The sequence below is a fragment of the Leopardus geoffroyi genome, chromosome A2, assembly GCF_018350155.1.
Source record: "Leopardus geoffroyi isolate Oge1 chromosome A2, O.geoffroyi_Oge1_pat1.0, whole genome shotgun sequence".
Classification (NCBI taxonomy): Eukaryota; Metazoa; Chordata; class Mammalia; order Carnivora; family Felidae; genus Leopardus; species Leopardus geoffroyi.
The window spans coordinates 156,794,851-156,815,638 of NC_059331.1; the positions used below are offsets into that span (position 1 = coordinate 156,794,851).

The 20,788-nt window shown below is 41.5% G+C and overlaps 1 protein-coding gene across 4 annotated transcripts in view; it reads left to right on the forward strand.

Moving 5' to 3' along the window:
• MGAM (maltase-glucoamylase) overlaps nt 1–20,788 on the forward strand; it is a 97,527-nt gene that overhangs the window by 73,469 nt on the left and 3,270 nt on the right. For 2 of the 4 annotated variants that reach the window (XM_045495944.1, XM_045495945.1), the window contains exons 35-46: nt 1,653–1,787; nt 2,219–2,306; nt 3,611–3,749; nt 4,590–4,723; nt 4,856–4,890; nt 4,984–5,100; nt 8,646–8,794; nt 9,403–9,487; nt 10,116–10,172; nt 17,815–17,939; nt 18,828–18,916; nt 20,405–20,454. In XM_045495944.1, the coding sequence (XP_045351900.1) occupies nt 1,653–1,787; nt 2,219–2,306; nt 3,611–3,749; nt 4,590–4,723; nt 4,856–4,890; nt 4,984–5,100; nt 8,646–8,794; nt 9,403–9,487; nt 10,116–10,172; nt 17,815–17,939; nt 18,828–18,916; nt 20,405–20,454 (1,203 nt within the window). Of the gene's footprint in view, nt 1–1,652; nt 1,788–2,218; nt 2,307–3,610; nt 3,754–4,589; nt 4,724–4,855; nt 4,891–4,983; nt 5,101–8,645; nt 8,795–9,402; nt 9,488–10,115; nt 10,173–17,814; nt 17,940–18,800; nt 18,917–20,404; nt 20,455–20,788 lie in introns of those variants that run through there. The other 2 variants (XM_045495946.1, XM_045495947.1) reach the window with 2 other exon arrangements.

Sequence of the window (20,788 nt, forward strand, 5' to 3'; positions counted from 1 at the left end):
AGCCATCTCTGGGGTGCCTCCCTTTCAAAGCATTCTCAGTGATGTGGTTCACTACCTCTTACTACTTTGTGAGCTGGACCCCTGCTTTCTGTTCCATTTCTGTTACCTGCTTTGTGTTCCTTTTTTGCCTTTTATCTAGAGATATGGGCTCCTACTTGCCTTTTGTCTGTTGTGTGCAAGAACTGGAGGTTTCCTAAACTAAGTCCTCTTTCTGTGGTCCCCCCTCAGGACCTACCCCCTCTGCCACCAGCATTACTTAGCTCTTTAACTCTTCAAATGCACTGAGAAGCACAGAGGAACCTATTTACTGGGACATACAAAAGACCATACACTTCCATCACAAGCAACATGGGCTGTATAGAAATTTATGAATATTTGCTGCTGCTCAGTGGTGTCAATTCACAATTATGCACCAAGCATTTATTTTATGTCAGGTTCTAAGCTAAGCACCGTGGAGGGTGCAAAGACCAGCCAGATGAGTATAAAAATAAAATGAGTTTTGAGATGCTCTCAAAAACCTTACAATATAGTTAAGCTTTCGATCCACTCTCCAGGTTAAAATAAAGACAGATTTTAGGGGCGCCTGGGTGGCTCAGTTGGTTAAGCATCTGACTTCACCTTAGGTCGTGATCTCAGAGTTTGTGGGTTGAGCCCCACATTGGGCTCTGTGCTGACAGCTCAGAGCCTTCTTCAGATTCTGTGTCTCCCTCTCTCTGTCCCCTTCCCCTGCTCGCACTCTGTCTCTGTGTCTGTCTCTCTGTCTCTCTCTTTCCCTCTCAGAAATAAATAAAAAAAGACATAAAAATAAGTTTAAAAAAAGACAAAAAGGAAGCTTTTATTATTTGAGGAAGACAAAGAGAAGGGGTGGCAGTGTTAAACTTCCCCTTTAGCTCCTCCTAAATTACTTGACACTGTAACTCTCAAGTGATTCTGCAACTGTAGTAAACAGTTGCCCACTAGTTAGAGATCTTTTCCCTCATCTCCTTTTTCCAGTGAGAATGAGACAGGAGAGCACCTGGACGTTTCTTTACAGCCTGTTGACTGTTTCAAGCTGTAGTCTCTCCCTGGCTCCTGTTTTGTCCGTCTATCTATCTATCTATCTATCTATCCATCTATCTATCTATTTAAATTCAGGTTAGTTATCATATATGTAGTATTGGTTTCAGGGGTAGAATTTGTGATTCCTTACTTACATATAACACCCAGTGCTCATCCAACAAGTGCCCTTCTTAATACCCATCACCCGTTTAGTCCATCCCCCCAACCACCTCCCGTCCAGCAACCCTCAGCTTACTCTCTGCGTTTCCTGCGAAAAGCGATCCTATGGCCAGGCGTGCTTAGGCAATGGCAGGACAGAAGTTGAAAGTTAACCATCTAACACGTGAGACAGTGACTGCTACCATTCATGTTGATACAAAGAGGAAGACAGTCCATGGATGCTTTCCAAATGCTAAGAAGGTGTCTAACTTATGCTAATGTCTCTTCTGTGCACTCATTATATTTCAAATAAGCCGAGAAGGTTATTTAGGCTCTGTTTGGATTATCTCTCACCATGTGGTACAAGGATGTGCACGAGTTATGCTCTCGGGAAGTGCCTTTAGGCTATGTAATATCATTTTGGTGGACAAACCCACTGTGTTTAATGTCTACAGCAATACCGAGCTTATGTGGCCTTCCCAGACTTTTTCCGTAATTCAACTGCCACATGGTGGAAGAGGGAGATGCGAGAACTATATACCAATCCACGGGATCCAGAGAAGAGCTTGAAGTTTGATGGCATGTGGATTGTAAGTGTGTGGGTTTATGTCTGTGCCCATGTGGACAGGTGAGTTTCGGTCTTTGTGTGTCTAATCTTATGTGACCATGACCTTTAATTAAGAGGGATAATAATCATCCAAGAAAGACCTTGGGCATATCTGATGGCAGCTCCTCCAGTAAAACACCAAGGTGATTACTAAGGAATTTCTTGGAATTGAGCCTTGCCTCATACCCTGAGGGAGGATTTTTTTTTTTTTTTTTTTAAATCTTCTAGCCAGTTATTCTGGAGAGCTTAATTGATCATTCTAGTCAATTCTCAGCTGGATTTGATGAGTCTCCCTGGGCTGGTATCTACAGGATTGCTGGAAGGTTAATGATTTGTTCACTGCTTCCTTGTCTCTGAGTTGACGGGATGTGATGATTTTAAAAAGTAAGATATATCTGTGTTTGACATTTCTAGGATATGAACGAGCCAGCGAGTTTTGTGAATGGAGCAGTGCCCCCAGGCTGCAGGGATGCCACTCTGAACCACCCTCCCTATATGCCACGTAAGAGCCCTCGGCCTCCTCTGTTGGCAGAGTCTGGGCTGCAAGGAGTGACCTCTGCAAGGGCCCGGCAGCCAGGGTTTATCCTGACTGTTCAGGGCGCACCTTAATTGGTGTTGTGTTGTTTGTTTGTTTGTTTGTTTGTTTTTTTAATTTTTTTTTTCAACGTTTATTTATTTTTGGGACAGAGAGAGACAGAGCATGAATGGGGGAGGGGCAGAGAGAGAGGGAGACACAGAATCGGAAACAGGCTCCAGGCTCTGAGCCATCAGCCCAGAGCCTGACGCGGGGCTCGAACTCACGGACCGCGAGATCGTGACCTGGCTGAAGTCGGACGCCCAACCGACTGCGCCACCCAGGCGCCCCTGTTTTTTTTTTTAATATTTATTTATTTTTGAGAGAGAGAGAGAGACAGAGTGCAAGCGGGGGAGGGGCAGACAGAGAGGGAGACACAGAATCCAAAGCAGGCTCCAGGCTCTGAGCTGTCAACACAGAGCCCAGCACAGGTCTTGAACTCATGGACTGCGAGAATATGACCTGAGCCGAAGTCGGACACTTAACCAACTGAGCCACCCAGGCACCCATGGTGCTGTGGTTTTTAGGGGGCCAAAGATTAGCACACATCAAGCGCTTTACCCAGTTGAGTGTGTGTACAAGTTACTGACCCTATTGGCTGAATTTCTCAAATTTGTTTGAAAAAAACTTAACAGTGGTGATGTCCCCAAAGGATTCTAGAACTAAGTTTCTTAATTCTTCAGACTTGTGTGAATCCCTCCATGGGAGTTTGTTGTGCCACCAGTGGGGGGAAAGTAGCAGCTTCCCCTTATCGTGGAGTCTTTGGACTTTGGCGCTAACACTTGTGTTCATGTCTTGGCTCCAGAAATTAGATTCACTATGAATTGTATGACCTTCAACAGATTACTCGATGTTTCCAAATCTCAGCTGTTTGAATTGTAAAGGGAGATAGTGATATCTCTCTTTTTATAGAGTTACGATAAGAATTACCTGAAATGATTTACAAGAAAAAAGCTTAGACTACATCCTGTCACGTGGTCAGGTGTTTGGCAGCTTTGTCTTCTCCCCCTTGCCCCTGCTTGCTCCTGGAGAACTTTGCTCCTGTGAAAACACCCATGGGCTCCATTGCAGCTCAGAACCGTGCACATTCCCCTGCCCCTGGGGAGGAAGGAGGAGAGGGACCCATGTAGGGGTCAGATTAGTCTTAAGCTCCAGTGTCCAATCCCTTAAAGGGAGGTCAGGGGTAAAGAGGATTGAGCATGACATTTATATCACTAGCTCTTTCTCCTCAGATTTGGAGTCCAGGGACATGGGCCTTAGCAGCAAGACCCTGTGCATGGAGAGTCAGCAGATCCTGCCAGACGGCTCACGGGTGCGACACTATGACGTGCACAGCCTGTACGGATGGGCCCAGACCAGACCCACCTACGAGTGAGTGGCCCTCTCCCTTCTCTGGTCCACACGACCCGCAGGGCCAGCCAGTGGCTGATAGAGTTGCTCTGCTTTTCCTTTCATGCACCCTCTCAAGGGTTAAGAAGATTTTAATCATGACTGGGTCACAATTCTTATTTATTAAGTGAACACGAGCATGGAGCCAGGCATTGTTAGAAGGACAGGTTTAAGCAAGACATGGTTCTGCCGGTGGGAGACTCGATAGTCCTCGTGCAGGAGGCACATATGGAGACCCAGGCAATGATCACACAGAGCAGCTGATGCCGTGATTAATTACAGGAGGTGAAGGGAACACAGAGGACTGGCTCTCTCTTTCCTTTATTTCATAAGTGACTCATCTCTGTTGGGTTTGTTTGTTCGTTTCTATTTCTTGTTGGAGAGCCAACTGATGGTCTACTGAACTAGCACTATCCCATTTTGTGAGCTCAGTCAATGAATAAGAAGAATTATTCTAAAGAAGCCTTCTGAAGGAATTCGCCTTCTTCCTCCCCAAATCTCAAACCTTAGTACTTAGTAAATACGTAGTTATTTGTTACTACTTGTTATTTTTAAGGTTATGTGTTATTTTTAGGTGATCCAGTAAGTTTACTATAAAGTTCTTTGTAAAACACTATGTAAAGGCACAACTTATTATTCTCTCTATCATCTAGGGTCAGTCAGTGAGGATGCCATTATGGCTCAGATTTCTGTATTTCTTCCAGTAATGCAGGAGACATTTTGTCACCATGACTCACGCTCAGAAACCCCCGGGAGGAGAAGCTCTGTGGCCTTTCCTCCCCTAATCTCCCCTATATCACCTCCTTGCTCCCCTCCATCCAGAGCTGTGCAGGAGGTGACGGGACAGAGAGGGATTGTCATCACCCGCTCCACATTCCCCTCTTCTGGCCGCTGGGGAGGTCACTGGCTGGGAGACAACACAGCTGCCTGGGACCAGCTGAAGAAGTCTATCATTGGTGTGTGGGCTTATCCCAAGGGGCTTCTGCTGGTGGGAAAGGGGGTTAGGGATCTTGGTAAAGGATTCTTGAGTGGGGAGAAAAAGGCAGATCACGAGTACTGCCTCTGACACAGCTGTGGTCTCATTGCAGGCATGTTGGAGTTCAGCCTCTTTGGTATATCTTATGTAAGTGTCTTTGGGGTCACTTCTAATCCCCAAGCAGGTTGTCACATCTTTCAGAAATCACCAACAGGCTTGTTTTATTCTACCTTGCTTCAGACAGGAGCAGATATTTGTGGATTCTTTCAAGATGCTGAGTATGAGATGTGTGCTCGCTGGATGCAACTGGGGGCCTTTTACCCCTTCTCGAGGAACCACAACACCATTGGGACCAGGGTATGATGCTAGCTCATAGCTCAAAAGTTTTATATCACTAGGAATATAGCTTCCAAATCTGAGCTACAATTAATGCATTCTGTATTCTCCGTGACATCTTCAAAACCATTAAACCCTCATCTTTCTTGCTTGTTTTATTTGATACACTTAAGTGTTGTGAAATGACTACCACAGCAGGATTAGTTAATACCTCCATCACCTCACATAATTACCATTTCTTTTTTGTGGTGAGAACATTTAGTATTTGCTCTTTTGGCAACTTTCAAGTATATGATATAGTTTTGTTAACTATAGTCACCATGCTGTGCATTAGATTACCAGGATATATGCATCTTGTATCTGGAAGTTTGTATCCTTTGACTGACACGTCTCCATTTCTCCCATCCTCCAGCCCCTTGATAACCACTGTTCTTCTCTTTAATAGATGTGAGGTGATATTTCATTGTGGTTTTGATGTGCATTTCCCCGATGACACATGATGTTGAACAGCTTCTCATGTATCTGTTGGCCATCTGTATGTCTTCCGTGGAAACTGGAAACCAATAATAGGAGGAAAACTGGGAAACCCACAAATATGTGGAAATTAAACAACCAATGGGTCAAAGATGAAATTGAAAGAAAAATTTTAAAATATCTTGAAACAGATGAAAATGGAAACATAACATATCAAAACCTGCAGGAGGCAGTGAATGCATTTCTAAGTGAATGCATTTCACCTACATTAGAAAAGAAGAAGCCAAATCTCAAATAAACAACCTGACTTTATACCTCAAGGAACTAGCAAAAGAACTAAGTCCAGAGTTACCAAAAGATCAGAAGAGGAATAAGTGAAGCAGAGGCCAGAAAAACAACAGAAAAGATCAACCAAACTAAGAGCTGGTTCTTTGAATAGATAAACAAAATGACTTGCTAAGGAAAAAGACAGAGGCCTCAAATAAATAAAATTATAAATGAAAAAGGAGACATTAGGACTGATACTACAGAAATACAAAGGATCACAGGAGACTACAATTATAAACCAACAAATTGGACAACCTAGAAGAAATGAATAAGTTCCTATGAACATACAGCTTACCAAGACTGAATCATGAGGAAACAGAAAAGCTGAACAGATAAATAATGAATAGGAGATTGAATTAGTAATAAAAAAATCATCCCTCCCGCCCCAAGGAAGCTCAGGACCATATGTTTTCCCTGGTGAATTGTATTGAAAATTTAAAGAAGAATCAACACCAAGACCTCCTCAAACATTTCCAAAACATTGAAGAGGAGGGAGCACTCCCAAGCTCATTTTATAAGACCAGCATTACCCTGACATGAAGCCCAGATAAGAACCCTACAAGAAAACTATAGGTCGATATCGCTCATGAATATAGATCCAAAAATTTGCAACAAAATACTAGCACACCAAATTCAACACATTGGAAGAATCATACACCATGATCAAGTGGGATTTAACCATGGGATGTGAAGATGATTCAACATACACAAATAAATAAATGTAATACACCATATTAATAGAATGGAAGATAAAATTCATATGATCATCTCAAAACATGCAGAAAAAATTTTTTTTGACAAAATATAACCTCCTTCCATGATGAAAGCTCTCAACAAATTGGGTGTAGAAGGAATGGACCTCAACATTATAAAGCAATGTGTGACAAGCCCACACCTAATATTATGCTTAATGGTAGAAGCTTGAAAGCTTTTTCTCTAAGATCAGGAATAAGACGTGTGCCCACTCTCACTAGTCCTATTTAACATAGTACTGGGAAGTCCTAGTCAGAACAGTCAGGTAAGAAAAAGACATGCAAAATATTTAAATCAGGAAGGAAGTAAAATTGTCTCTGTTTACAGTTTATATGATTTTATATGCAGAAAAACCTAAAGGTATCATTGAAAAACTATTAGAATGAACCAATTCAGTAAAGTTGCAGAATGCAAAATCAACATACAGAAATCAGTTGTGTTTCTATCCATGAACAGCAAATATCTAAAAAAGAAATAAAGCAATCCCATTCACAGTAGCATCAAAACTCAATAAAATGCTTAGGAATAAATTTAACCAGGGAGGTGAAAGATCTAGACATTGAAAACTCTAAGACATTCCCGAAAGGAGTTGAAGAATACACAAATAAATGGAAAGATATTCCATGTTCATGGATTAGAATTAACATTATCAGTGTCCATACTACCCAAAACCATTTATAGATTCAATGCAATGTCAAAATCCCAATAGCACTTTTCACAGAAATAGGAAAAACAATTCTAAAATTCACATGGAATTACAAACAACCCCAAATAGCTAAAACAATCCTGAGAATGAAGAACAAAGCTGAAGGTATCACGTGTCCTGGTTTCAAACTATATCACAAAGCTGTAGTAACCAAACAGTATGCTATTGACATAAAAATAGATAAATGGAATAGAATCAAACGTACAGAAATAAACCTTGCACTTACTATGGTTTGACAAGAGAGGCAAGAATACTCAGTGGAGAAAAGACAGTCTCTTCAATAAATGCTGTTGGGAAAACTGGATAATGACATTCAAAAGAATGAAACTGGACCCCTATCTTATACCACTCACAAAAATTAACTCAAAATGTAGTAGTAATTTAAATGTATGACCCAAAGCAGTAAAACTTCTAAAAGAAAACACAGGGAAAAAGCTACTTGACATTGTCCTTGGCAATGATTTCTTTGGACATGACACTGGGAGCACAGACAACAGCAATAAAAATAAGTAAGTAGAACTATATCAAACTCAAAAGCTTCACAGCAAAAGAAATAATTAAAAACTGAAAAGGCAGCCTATGAAATGGGAGAAAATATTTGTTGTTTTTTAATTTTTAAAAAATGTTTTATTTTAATTTTGAGAGAGAGTGAGTGGGCAAGGGGAAAAGAGAGAGGGAGACGTAGAATCCGAAGCAGGGTCCAGACTCTGAGCTGTCAGCACAGGGCTCAAACCCATGAACTGTGGGATCATGACCTGAAGCAAAGTCAGACACTTAACTGACTGAGCCACCGAGGCACCCCAAATATTTGTAAACCATCTATCTGAAAAGGAATTAATATCCAAAATATGTAAGGCACTCATTCAAATCAGTAGCAAAAAGCCACAAGCAACATGATTTAAAAATAGGTAAAGGACCCACACAGACATTTTTCCAAGAAGACATACAAATGGCTAACAGGTACTTGGAAAGAGCGTCATGTTTTAGTGAACCAGATTCCTCAGTGTTCTTTACATTATTTTGTTTGTTTGGTTAGGCTGTGTTGTACCAAATATATACCCAAAAGAATGTCTTATAGAGAAATTTCATCAGCTGTATTGTGAAAGCGTCAGTGACTTCTTTAAGTATATTAAGAATATTCTTTGCCTCAAAAAAAAAGTCTAAAAAAAAAGAATATTCTCAGTCTCATCTGTAATCAATTTTGGTTTAGCTATATATGATCTTCATTTGTAATAAGCGTTCAGGGACTTCTTTAGGTCCCCAGGTTCCCTTAGTGAGCTCTAAACATTCTTCTTTTCTCCTTTAGAGGCAAGACCCTGTGTCCTGGGATGCAACCTTTGTGAATATCTCCAGAAGTGTCCTGAAGACCAGATATACCCTGTTGCCATATCTCTACACCCTGATGCACATGGCCCACACGGAGGGCAGCACTGTCGTCCGGCCTCTTCTCCATGAGTGAGTGTCAGATGGAATCCCAATGACTAATGAATAATATCATTCTATGTAGTGGCTCCTGAAGAAAAAATTTCCTCCAAATTAAGTTAAAGACACAGTTGCCCTTTGCCATAAGCTTTCTGGGACAGACCATACATTATAATTCCTTTTAGCACAGTGTCAGTCATGCACTAGGTCCTTGACAAAAGGCTACTGAATGAAAAAAATTCAAAGTGATACAGTACAACACAGAATAATTTCTCTCTAAGTTGGGCCTATGAAAAGCTACCTATCTTTTGTAGCCGCTCAGGTCACAAGACAAGGCCAGATGTGAGGGCTGAAGATGTGAGGGCTGAAGGCCATTCTTGCATTTAAAATATGCCATGGTTAAGAAACATGGAGGTATTGATAGGTGAGAACATGTCTAAGTTCATCCATTTCTGGGGTTTGAAGAACATGATAGACAGTAAGTATACAGCTGGTTAAGGGAGACATAGGGAAAGAGTAAAGGAAGACAAAGAACGCAGCTGGATTTCTGACTTGGGTCTGAACTTGAGGAGTTTTCTTCAGGGTCTTGGCCTGAAGCCCTGTTGGGTTCCTGATTGTGGTACCTTGGTTTCTCTTTCCAGGTTCGTGTCAGACCGGGTGACCTGGGATGTGGACCGTCAGTTTCTGCTGGGCCCAGCCTTCCTGGTCAGCCCTGTCCTGGAGGCTGTGAGTACGGAGGCGTCTGATGACTAGAGAATTACAGCTCTGAGACCCAGTGACTAGAGGCAACAAAAGAGGACTGGTCTGCTGGGGCTCCTGAGATGTGGTCTCTTACTCCATTAAAACAAATTTTGCAGGATTGTTTGTACCATGTGCATACCTTGTTGCCAGCTAGCCCTTCCCTTCCTTCTGTAAGACATCCTCAGGAAGCAAAAGCCATATTTCACTTTTTCTATTGATGTATGTAGGCTTCTGGTTAAAATACCAGCCAATTGCATTCTCCCCAAAACTTACTGCACTAATCAGAATCCCTGAAGTACTGGTACCATAAAATCTACAAAAATTTTTTTCTGCCCAAGACCCAACCTCAGTTTATCTCTTTAGGGAGAATATGGGGTGACTGTGTAAGCAGATGATTTTTCCCCATAGTCCTGATCCCAAAGGGCTTTATGGAAACTGCCAGTCTGAGGCAGGGAAATCTCCCATTTGGGAAGAAGGGAGGGAAGAAAGGTTTCCCCAACATTGCTGGTCTTTAAAAAGATGAGCACATTGGTCCAAGGCCACCACTATTGTTTTGATCCTTTTACTGTACAAATTGGTACCTTGCCCAAGCCTTGTTTGTGTTTAATTGTAGAATGCCCGAAACGTCACTGCATATTTCCCCAGAGCCCGCTGGTATGATTACTACACGGTAAGTTTTTCTGATGATTTATACAATTTGGGGAAAACGGTAGAGTGCACAGGCTTTAGAATCTGATAGCCCACTGGTCGAATTCTGGCGCTATAACTCATTTGATGTATGATCTTGGACAAGTCACTTTTAACCTTGTAGCCTCAATTTTTTTTTCACCTCCAAATTGGATAAGAGCAGTCTCCTCACAGAATTGCTATAAAATAATTTATTTTGTGAGTGTTCTTTATGTGTGAGTTTTTATCTTCCTCTATACCACAATGGAGTGTACAATGAAGACACTAGAAGACACTTGAAATTGTTCTGTAAACTGTAGTTTTTGTTCATATCATCCCTTACGGGACTGTCAGTTCATATGTATAGGGGCCTTTCCTCTCTGTCTTTTTATTAAATGTCTCCGTCTATAGCACAGATGCTCAAGGAGTTGTTAAATATAATCTCCCGCGGTAAGCATAGTCTTAGGCAGTGTGTAAAATGCACGTGGAGGTACGGGACCCAACCGTTGTGTGTGGAAGCAACACAAGTGCATTCAGAAATGCAAGATGAACACGTCATTCTCTGTCCTAGAACATCTGCAGGCTAGTCTGAGCCCAGGAGACTCAGCTGGGAAAATGGGGCCTTTCAAAGCAACCTCAGGGCCATTTCCTCCCATGGGGACACAAGTCAGGCTTTGATTCTTAAGGAAAATCAAAAGAGGCGTTTCCTCTCCTTGTAACCAGGCCTACCTTCTGACTTTTCTGCAGAGAGCAAAGCAGAGGGCTCGAAATACAGCAAAAGGGGAACAGCAGGAGGGCAAGAGGTGGAACATACTCTGGTTCTTTCAGTCAGTGGCTTTGCAGTGGGATTAGGTGAAAACTGTACAAGGACAATGGAAGTCGTCCTCCTCCTCCTCTCTGTTTCATGGAGCCCCGAGTCCTGACACTCACCCCACCACACACACATTTTTTTTTTCTGGGCTGGATCTGTCCTCTGGATGGCCCTACATTAGGACTCTGCTATGTGCTTCCCAACCAGGGCTTTCTAGGAGGGAACAGCCAACTGTTTTTAAGTGACATAGCCCTTGTCCTGAATTTGCATGTTGACTGTCCCATTCACTGACAGTCCGTGATTCTGAGTACAGTGAGGTTCCCTGGTGCAGCAAGTGAGGTGCCTGGGCATGAAGTTTAAAAAGGTACTCCTTCTTAAGGCTGAGCCGGCATTTGCATGACCCTGAGAGTGAGCACTGCCTTAAATCGTGCACCCTAGGCACCTCGCTTATTTCATTCTAGTCCCAGCCTGGCCCAGGTGCAAGCCACCCTACTGAGCTCCAGGTATCAGAATACTGGAACAGTTTCCCCACGGAGTTCACCACCTAACCTGGAGCTGATATTTGTGTGTCTTGAACAGTAGTGCTTATGTACATAATCATATGTACTATATGAAAGAAACTGATGTGTGAGAGCTAACAGAGGACGGTGTCCTGGGATTGTTGATTTTATACATGGCTTTTAAATAAAAGAGCTTTGGTTGAGGAAAGAAAGGAAAAAAAAAAAACCACTTAGGAAGCCACAGATTGATGGGGCAAGCCATTTGGAAAAAAAAGTAAGTTTTGATGTTAAATTCAAATGAAGATTCCATGGTTGGGATTAATGGAGAAATGTCTTCTTAGTTAATCTCCACACATTTTGGTGATTACTTTTGTAAAAGAGCAGAGGTTGCCAAACTACCACCCACAGCCAAATCAGATTCATACCTGTTTTTATAAATCATTTTATTAGAACACAGTCATGAACATTTGTTCACTTATTGTCCACAATAACTGTGCTCACAATACAACAGCAGAGTCCAGTGGTTTCACCGGAGACCTTCTGGCCTGTAAAGCCTAAAACACTTACTATCTGGTCCTTCATAGACAAAGTTTGCTGATTCCAGTTCTAGACGACATACGTACACTATGAGACCTAGTCTACCATCTGATCATTTCCTTTCCTGTGAAAAGGAACAAATTAATTATTCAGTATAAGGAGCAGTGTGGAATGTTAAAACATGGCATCAGAATTTAGAAGAAGAGGTGTAGATGTACTGGTTAAAGAATGAAAGTCCCCTGGGGGAATATAAGATTGGAAAGGTACCTTGAAAGATATATAAGGTGCCAAAAATACATTAGGAAAGTAGAAACACCTCTACTGGTAAAAAGCCAAACACTGGAGAAGGTCAAGCACTGGAAAATGGAAAGTGAAATTCACCATTCTCCCTATCTTCCAACCCTTGGCCCCCCTTCTAAAGCTAACCCCCATTAACAATCTGTTATATATCTTTGCTGATAAAAATTTGTACATAGACTAGCATTGCGTATTCTTTTTGTATTTACACAAGTAGTGTCTTACTGTACATGCTGTTCGGCTCCTTGATTAGTTCACTGAATAATATTTTGTAAAGATCTTTGTATATCAAAGGACTTTGAACTTGAACTCTTTGAATGTGAAGCTCTCCCCCCCACCTCCTTTTTTAAGCAACTTTATTATATTCCACTTATGGAATCATTTAGCAAACCCCTTGTGTTCTTGTTTTCTTTTTCTAAATAATGGTGCAAGGCTGCAGGAAACACCATTGTATCTGTATCTCTAAGTTTTTATCAGTAGGATTTCTGGGATTTAAAAATTTGACAGATATTGGCAGATTGCTTTCCAGAAAGGTTTTATCAGCACCCAGTCCCACTGAAAGTTTACTGAAGTGCCAGGTAAAGATACTTAATATTTTAAATTTTTTCTTTTTAATTTTTTTTTTCCAACGTTTATTTATTTTTGGGACAGAGAGAGACAGAGCATGAACGGGGGAGGGGCAGAGAGAGAGGGAGACACAGAATCGGAAACAGGCTCCAGGCTCTGAGCCATCAGCCCAGAGCCCGACGCGGTGCTCGAACTCACGGACCGCGAGATCGTGACCTGGCTGAAGTCGGACGCTTAACCGACTGCGCCACCCAGGCGCCCCAATACTTAATATTTTAAAAGATGAAGAGGAAGGATGTTTTTACAGATGCTAGCAAAAGCATGGAAGAGCCTTGCACTTGGCAAATAAGAATGGGGACTCGGGGCACCTGGGTGGCTCAGTCGGTTAAGCATCAGACTCTTGATCTCGGCTCAGGTCATGATCTCACAGTTTGTGAGTTTGAGCCCCACATCGCGCTCTGAGCTGATGGCGCGGAGCCTGCTTAGGATTCTGTCTCTCCTCTCTGCCCCTCCCCTGCTTGTGCTCTCTTTCTGTCTCTCAAAATAAATAAATAAACTTAAAAGAAATTTAAAAAAAAGAATGGAGATTCAGGTCCCCCACTTGGAGCAGATGATTCAAGCACATCCTATTTCTGAACTTGGCTCCTTTGTTGTCACACAGGTTATTGTATGCTTAAATGAGGCAGGAGTTCAAGTGTAATTCATGCGATTCCAGTTTCTGGAGTTAGCCTAAGGCTCCGTCTCTTTCATTCAACAGAACTCTTCGTTAGCCTGAATTCCATCTTGTGTATCCAAGGGTTCCATCTTACCTACCCTAGCATGGGCTCCACCCGGTAGTCATCTGAATTTCCAGATGGAGAAGATGCTTAATACAAGAATCCTCAAAGTAAACTGGCAACTTTCAGAAACAATTTACATTCCTACCAGCACTTAATGAGAGTGTTCATCTCCCTACATCTTTGTTGGGTTTGACTATTAGGTGTTTGTTTTTTTTTAATCTTCATATTCATCTTTGTATCACTCTTGGAGGCAATGTGGTTCCTAATGCTCATCATTGATTTGATTTGTGATTATCCTTGACAGGCTATTTATATTTCTGGGACCATTACTATTCTTTTACCAGTTTCTTATTAAGATATTTAAACTCTTCACACTGATTTGAAAAGATCTTTAGATAGTTAAGTCAATAACACTTTGCCATATTCATTGGAGATATTTTTCCACTTTGTCATTTGCTTTTTAATTGTTTCTAACTTTAGATAGAAATTTTAACGTTTACATCATCAAATTAATGTTTTAAGTCACTGGAAAGAATTTATCAATGAAGGTCAGGATATAACTTTTTTCCCTTCCAAATTGCCAAATTTACCAATATTTTTGCTTTGCTAGACTCATGTTGTCATGCACTGCTCTTTTTTTTTTTTTACACATCTCCAAATATGTATCCTCTTTAATGCTAATGAGATTATACACAGAGATATAATGAACACATCGATTTGCGTTTACACATTACATTTTTAGAGTTTATCTAAGATTTCCCTTTACTATCTTTGATATGTTCATTTATGAATTGTTTATTCTGTCAGTCCTGAGCATTTTTAAGGACTGCATATTTAGATTACAGTTTGATATGTGCTAGACCAACATGCCATCCTTTTTCAGAAATGTTTTTGTTTGCTATTTTTATATATTCTGCCAGATAACACTAAAACAATTTTATCAATCCAGAAAATAGAAATAAACTTGCACTGCATGATATGATACGTGATATCATACATATCATCATACATATTATATAGTATATTAATATTTTATATATGGAAAGAAATGAAAAAGTTACAGATTTATTCCTAGAGTGTATATATTGTTACCAAAAAAACATGTCCAAGAATGTTTCATAGCATTATTTGTAAACTAGCAAACAACTGGAAATAAACCAAATGATTAATAGTAAAGTAGATAAATAGATTATATTCTATTTTTAAAAGGAATACTATAGGTCAGTATAAGTAATGAACTATTGCCACACAAGTAAAAATGATGAATATCACAAACATAAGATTGAGCACAAAGAGCCAGATACAGGAAAGTTAAAGCATGTATGAAATATAAGTTCAAAAACAGGCAAAAGTGACAGAAATCAGAGTAGTAGCTGCCTTTGGTGTGGTGATTATGAGAGGGAATGAGAAAGCCTCTGGGGTGCTGGTATATTCACTTCTTGATCTAGTTGGTGGCTTAAGGGGTGTATTCACTGGTAAAATTGTACTGAGCTATATACTTATGTTATTTCAAAGCTTAATGAGAAAATTTACATCCTCAGAGAGATAAGAAGATATACTGAAAACAAGAAATTGCATGCTATAAGAAAAGGCATACTAACAACACCTTGGAAATTAAAGGCATGATGCAGAAATTTTAAATTTTGTTTAAAAACAAATTATAATAGCACCTACCCAGAAAATAGGACAAAAAAGCAAAGAGAAGAAAAGCAGGAGAGAAAACATAAGGAAGTCCCACTTAGCTTATAACTACCACTTTTTGCACGATTTTTTTTGTTCTGTCCAATGGAACTTGGGAATTAGCAAATGCCTTGAATGAAAGATAGGTGAAGAATGTAAGACTCCTGAGGGGCCTGGGGACATCAGTCAGTTAAGCATCTGACTTTGGCTCAGGTCATGATCTCATAGGTTATGATCTCATGGTTTCTAACTTTGAGCCCCACATCAGGCTCTCTGTTGTCAGCACAAAGTCCGTTTCAGATCCTCTGCCTCCCTCTCTCTCTCTGCTCCTCCCCTGCTTTCCCTCTCTCTCTCTCTCAAAAAATAAATAAACATTTTTTTTTTAATATGAGACTCCTATCTTGGGGGATGGTTCCCATTTCTCCAGGAACATGACTCCTATCATAGCGGCCTTGGTAACTATGAATTCCCATCCCTGCACTGTCCCATCTGTGTTCATCTGGCTAGCAGAAGCAACAGGCACCCCTTACTGCTTGGCCTTTAGGCCTGGCTTGTTTTGTGAAGTGGCAGGTGCCTTGAGGCAGGAAAGGTTGATGTGCTTCAGTAAGGCTGGGCCTTCATCTGCACTGACTCTTAGGTTCTCCAAATAAGCTACAAAAACCGGCACTTTCCATCTCCTTCTAGAGTTCTTTCCCTGCCTCAGGCATGCCTATGTGATTGAGCATGCCATGAGGTGTCTTCTATCCATTCCCCCTCCTTTCTGTCATACTGGACACTGCAGTTTGTAGACTTGATTCAGGAGAGGGGGAGGCATGGGGCTATTCTGCCTTGTCTTCTTGATTACCTGGTCACCTATTTTTATGAGGCTTAAGACCAGGCAGTGTGTACGAATTAAAGTTTTTATCTACTTGTGGCCATTTTCTTTGTTTACAGCGTAGAACATATGTTGGGTTTTTAAAACCATGCTTCTCCAGCATAATCAATGACTATGCAGTTGATGTAGATTCCCCTGTGCAAAGGCATTTGGGTTGTCTGTTCTTATTTTAACAGGGCTGCTTTTAAATTTTATCTTACAGCCATTATCTTAATGGATATTTAAACAGGAATTCCTTACACTAGCCTGGTCAGAAGCCATCTACAGGAAAGTAGACAAGCTGTTGACACACTGTGTCTTAGGAATGTAATCATGAGATTAAAATCACATCATATTTATGTCATGTGTGGTAGAAGGGAAATACCATGGAGAGAAGTAAAGAATTTGGTAGGGAGATAACTCGGACAGCTTTACATATGTCGAGTTTCCCTTGACGGTGGGATAATCGATGGAGGAAATGTCCAGTGTTCATAAGATATCAGAGTGAAATGTCGTTAGAGATCATATAATCGAATTTTCTCACGTTATCAGTGAGAAACCTAAAGAAGCCCAGAGACGTGGGGCTGGAATTTTATTAAATCCTGTGGACTTTGGAGTCCTGAGGCAGGCCCGTGAAGCAGAGTCCGCCCCAGGGAGCATGGCACCCGTCACCGTGCGTCCTCTTGATCACCTACCCCTACAGTTCCTACAGGCCGAATATGTCCAAAATGAACATAGGGGACCAGATGGAGGAGTGTTATGGTAGCTTTCCTCCTTACCTTTAAAATAGCAGTTATCAAATGGGGGTGTTCTGTCATGGGGACATTTGGCAATGTCTGGAGACCTTTAGATTGTCACGTGTGGTGGTGGGGCAGGGGGCATCTAGTGGATAGTCAGAGGTAAGCGTCTGAAAAGCATAGGACAGCCCCCACAGCAAAGAATTATCTGGCCCCAAATGTCCACAGCGCTGGAGCCGGGAAGCCCTGCCCGAGGTGGAAGAAATGTGGAAGGCTGGCTTCTTAGAAACTGAGCCTGGCTCAGAGTAAGAGAGCCCTGCCACACAGGAGGCAGGATGAAAACGTTAAACATAAAGGAAGTTGTAGCGAGTTAAAGATAAGGATTTGTAAAGTGAGTCAGCTCCATTTAGTACTATCTGTCAAGTAGGAGTCAAGGTGTCAGTTGAGTTGGTGGGGTGGGGAGTGGAGGCAGTGAAAGGAGACAGAGCGGGGACAAAGTGAAAGGGAAGGTCTAGAAATGCCATTGCAAGGTGTGTGTCGGGAGCCAACCAGAAATAAGTAGGAGGATTGCTCAGCCGCCCCTGGCAGTGCTCTCTGGCACAGAAACAGGATGTGGGGGATGTAGGCAGAGATCCACGCTAGGATCTCTTGTCCTAAGTACAGTAGAAACCCCGAAAGACATGGGGTCCTGCGGCGATGTTGTAGCAGCCGTGCAAGAGTCCACGCAGTAGCTGAGTGAATGTCAAAAAGTGTAATAGCAGCTGTGTGCTGAAGGGTCACGGACAGACAGCAAGTTCGGGAAAGCGGGCAAGACGTCTGGTAAATGCATCGTTCAGGGAGATCTGTTCACTCCCTCATCCTGTCTTACCTTCCTCTGGCCCTCAGGGTGTGGACATCAAAGCAAGGGGAGAATGGAAGGCCTTGCTGGCCCCTCTTGACCACATTAATCTACACGTCCGTGGGGGCTTCATCCTGCCCTGGCAAGAGCCTGCACAGAACACCCACTTAAGGTAAATGACACGACAAGATTTCCCCTTTACCGCCAGTCAGCTCAGATCCGGGTGAAGCCTGACAATTTGTATGTAAGCAGTGCCTGATTCACGCTAGTTTTAGAAGACTTTCTGGATCTTAATTGACTCTGCTAAGAAACCTGTTGCTGGAAAATTGTGTAAGCCACATTGCCATTGATGCTTGAGGCATCATATATAGGATTTAAAAATTTTAAATCTAAGTCTATATAATAATTAATAATAGCTAACATCAAATGAATGCTTGTTCTGTGCCTAAAACTCTACTAGTATGGAGGTTTCTGTTTGGAAATTATTTTTCTTAACAAAAGGAGAAAATAAACTCTGTGACGTGAGTACTCTTATCCCCATTTTACAGATGAGCAAAGAGAGGCTTCAGGTGGCTAAGAGATTTACTCAGAGTCACACACTTAATAACTAGTTGAGCAGGAACTAAAATCCATGTCTGCTGATGTCAAACTAAAATTCTTAGGTCCATATTCATTTAATTCAAGAAATTCAGTTAAAAACTGAAGAACTTAGGACATTTGTGAGTGGAGCTCACCTTACATGTGCTTAGGAAATTAGGTCATGAAAAGAGAAAGATCACTTCAGGATTTTTCTCACAGATCCAGTGAGTTGGCTTGCAGTTTCTTGCCGTACTTTTAGAGCACTTCTAAAGGAAAATTCCATTCATTCATTCATTTATTCATTCATTCATTCCTGACATAAAGTAAGATAGCCACTGGAGACAGAACTAGAACCAGATGACAAGTCTCTTCAATCCTACTACCCAGTATTTATACCGTGAGGCACTTCTGTTAGGCTTCTATGAAAACCCTTGGTTTATGGTTTTGTTTTTAGCTAATGGCTCTTCCTACCCCATTGCAGCCGTCAGAAATTCATTGGCTTCAAGGTTGCCTTGGATGATGAGGGGACTGCTAAAGGTTGGCTCTTCTGGGATGATGGGCAAAGCATTGGTGAGTAAGGGTTGCCTTGGATTCATGTCAATGCCACTGACTAGGGGGGCAGGCCTGCTTTTTTTTCTTGTCCATGTTAAAACAATGTTGCATTCTGAAACATGGCCATTTGTTACTTTAAGTGCATAATACACATTGTGTATGATCTTTATGCCTCATGTAGAGGAAGCAGAGCTCTGAATGTCTCACCATTACCCAACTGTCCTAATTCACTGTGGGAGATAGCAGTGTAGAAGCCATAGGAAAAGTTTCTTTGTAGCCAACTGAGATAGACTTCCCTATGGTTTATGTTCAAGGCCACATTCCCTAATTACAAGGCTTACTATCCCAATAAGAAAGGCAGTGCCTCTATCAGCTGTGCTATTTATCTGGAGGGATTTTCCATTAGGAGTTTATAGGAATTGGTAAACTCTCGGGAGGAAGGCTTAAGTACCATTAGCTATGTCTAAGCCAATGCTGTCCAGTGCAGTGATGGAAGTAAGTCAGTATCTGTGTTGCCCAATATGGTAGCCATTAGGCACAGGTGGCTCTTAAGCACTTGAAATGTGACAAGTGCTTCTGAGGAACTGAATTTTTTAATTTTGTTTAATTATAATTAATTTTATTTTAAATAGATATGTGTTGTGCGTGGTTACTATCTAGGACAACACAGCTCTAGAGGGTAGCCAGTGCCCCCTGGTTGAGTGGTAAGCAAATTAGAAAGAGTCCAGAACATGTGGAAGAGTGAGAAAGCCCCAAAGGTAGGAGGTAGGGTGGGGATACCTATACTAGATATACCGAGCTCATAGTTTCCCAGGACAAAGAAGTCTTTTTTTTTTTTTTTTTTTTTGGTATTCTTTGTTCTCTGGAGATTGCATTGAAAAAATTATCTAATACTCCTCAAGATAAGCTGACCAAGACACCAGTGTTGATGTTTGTGATGGGAGTGTACGTGCATGTATGTACACATATGTGTGCCTCTAGCAGGTGGAATCTGGAAATTCTGAGGTGACCAGGAAGATGTTGGGAATGCTAGACCATGAGTAAGAAATATGGATTAAGAGTGGTATCAGGAAACTGCATTATGTGAGGTTACTCTGTTAGATATATTGATATTCATTTCAAACATTTTGGGTATGGGGCACCTGGATGGTTCAGTCAGTTAAGTGTCTGACTCTTTATTTCAGCTCAGGTTATGGTCTCATGGTTTGTTGGTTTGAGCCCCAAGTCGGGCTCCGTGCTGGCGGTGCAGATTCTCTCTCTCCGTCTCTTTCTGCCCCTCCCTTGCTTGCACACGTGTGCTCTCTCTTTCTCAAAAACCCTTAAAAAAAACACATTTTGTGTAAACAGTTTGGGGCAAAGTCTGACTAATCTCACAAAATGGACCCCTATAAAGAAGAAAAACAAAATGAAAAACAAACAAAAATCGTCCCTACTTTCTCAACAAGCAAGCAATTAGAATTCAAGAACGTAGCTCCAGATCATGCTTACCTTGTTGCTTATTTGCAGATACCTATGGAAAAGGACTCTATTACCTGGCCAACTTTTCCGCCAGCCAAGTGAGTGCAACTGATACTATGGGGGGTGAACAGAGTTCTGCTGGGTTAGCTGGATGCTGGATATCATAAGGGTACATAGAGTGCCTCCTTGAATCCCTTCACAGCTCATCTCGTTAATTTGCGTCTTTTCCTTCCTCTAGACTTCAGATGGACATTTGATATACTCTCAGGAAGTTTTCTGTGATTAAACCATTCGTGCTTCATCAGTAATTTATTCCAGTTCACCGAGGCACAGATGGACAGATTGTTTCTGTGTTATCTAGCCCTTCCTTGTTCCTATCTTTCCTTGGAATGGCCTGTATATTTTGTGACTTCTCTACATGTATAATATAGA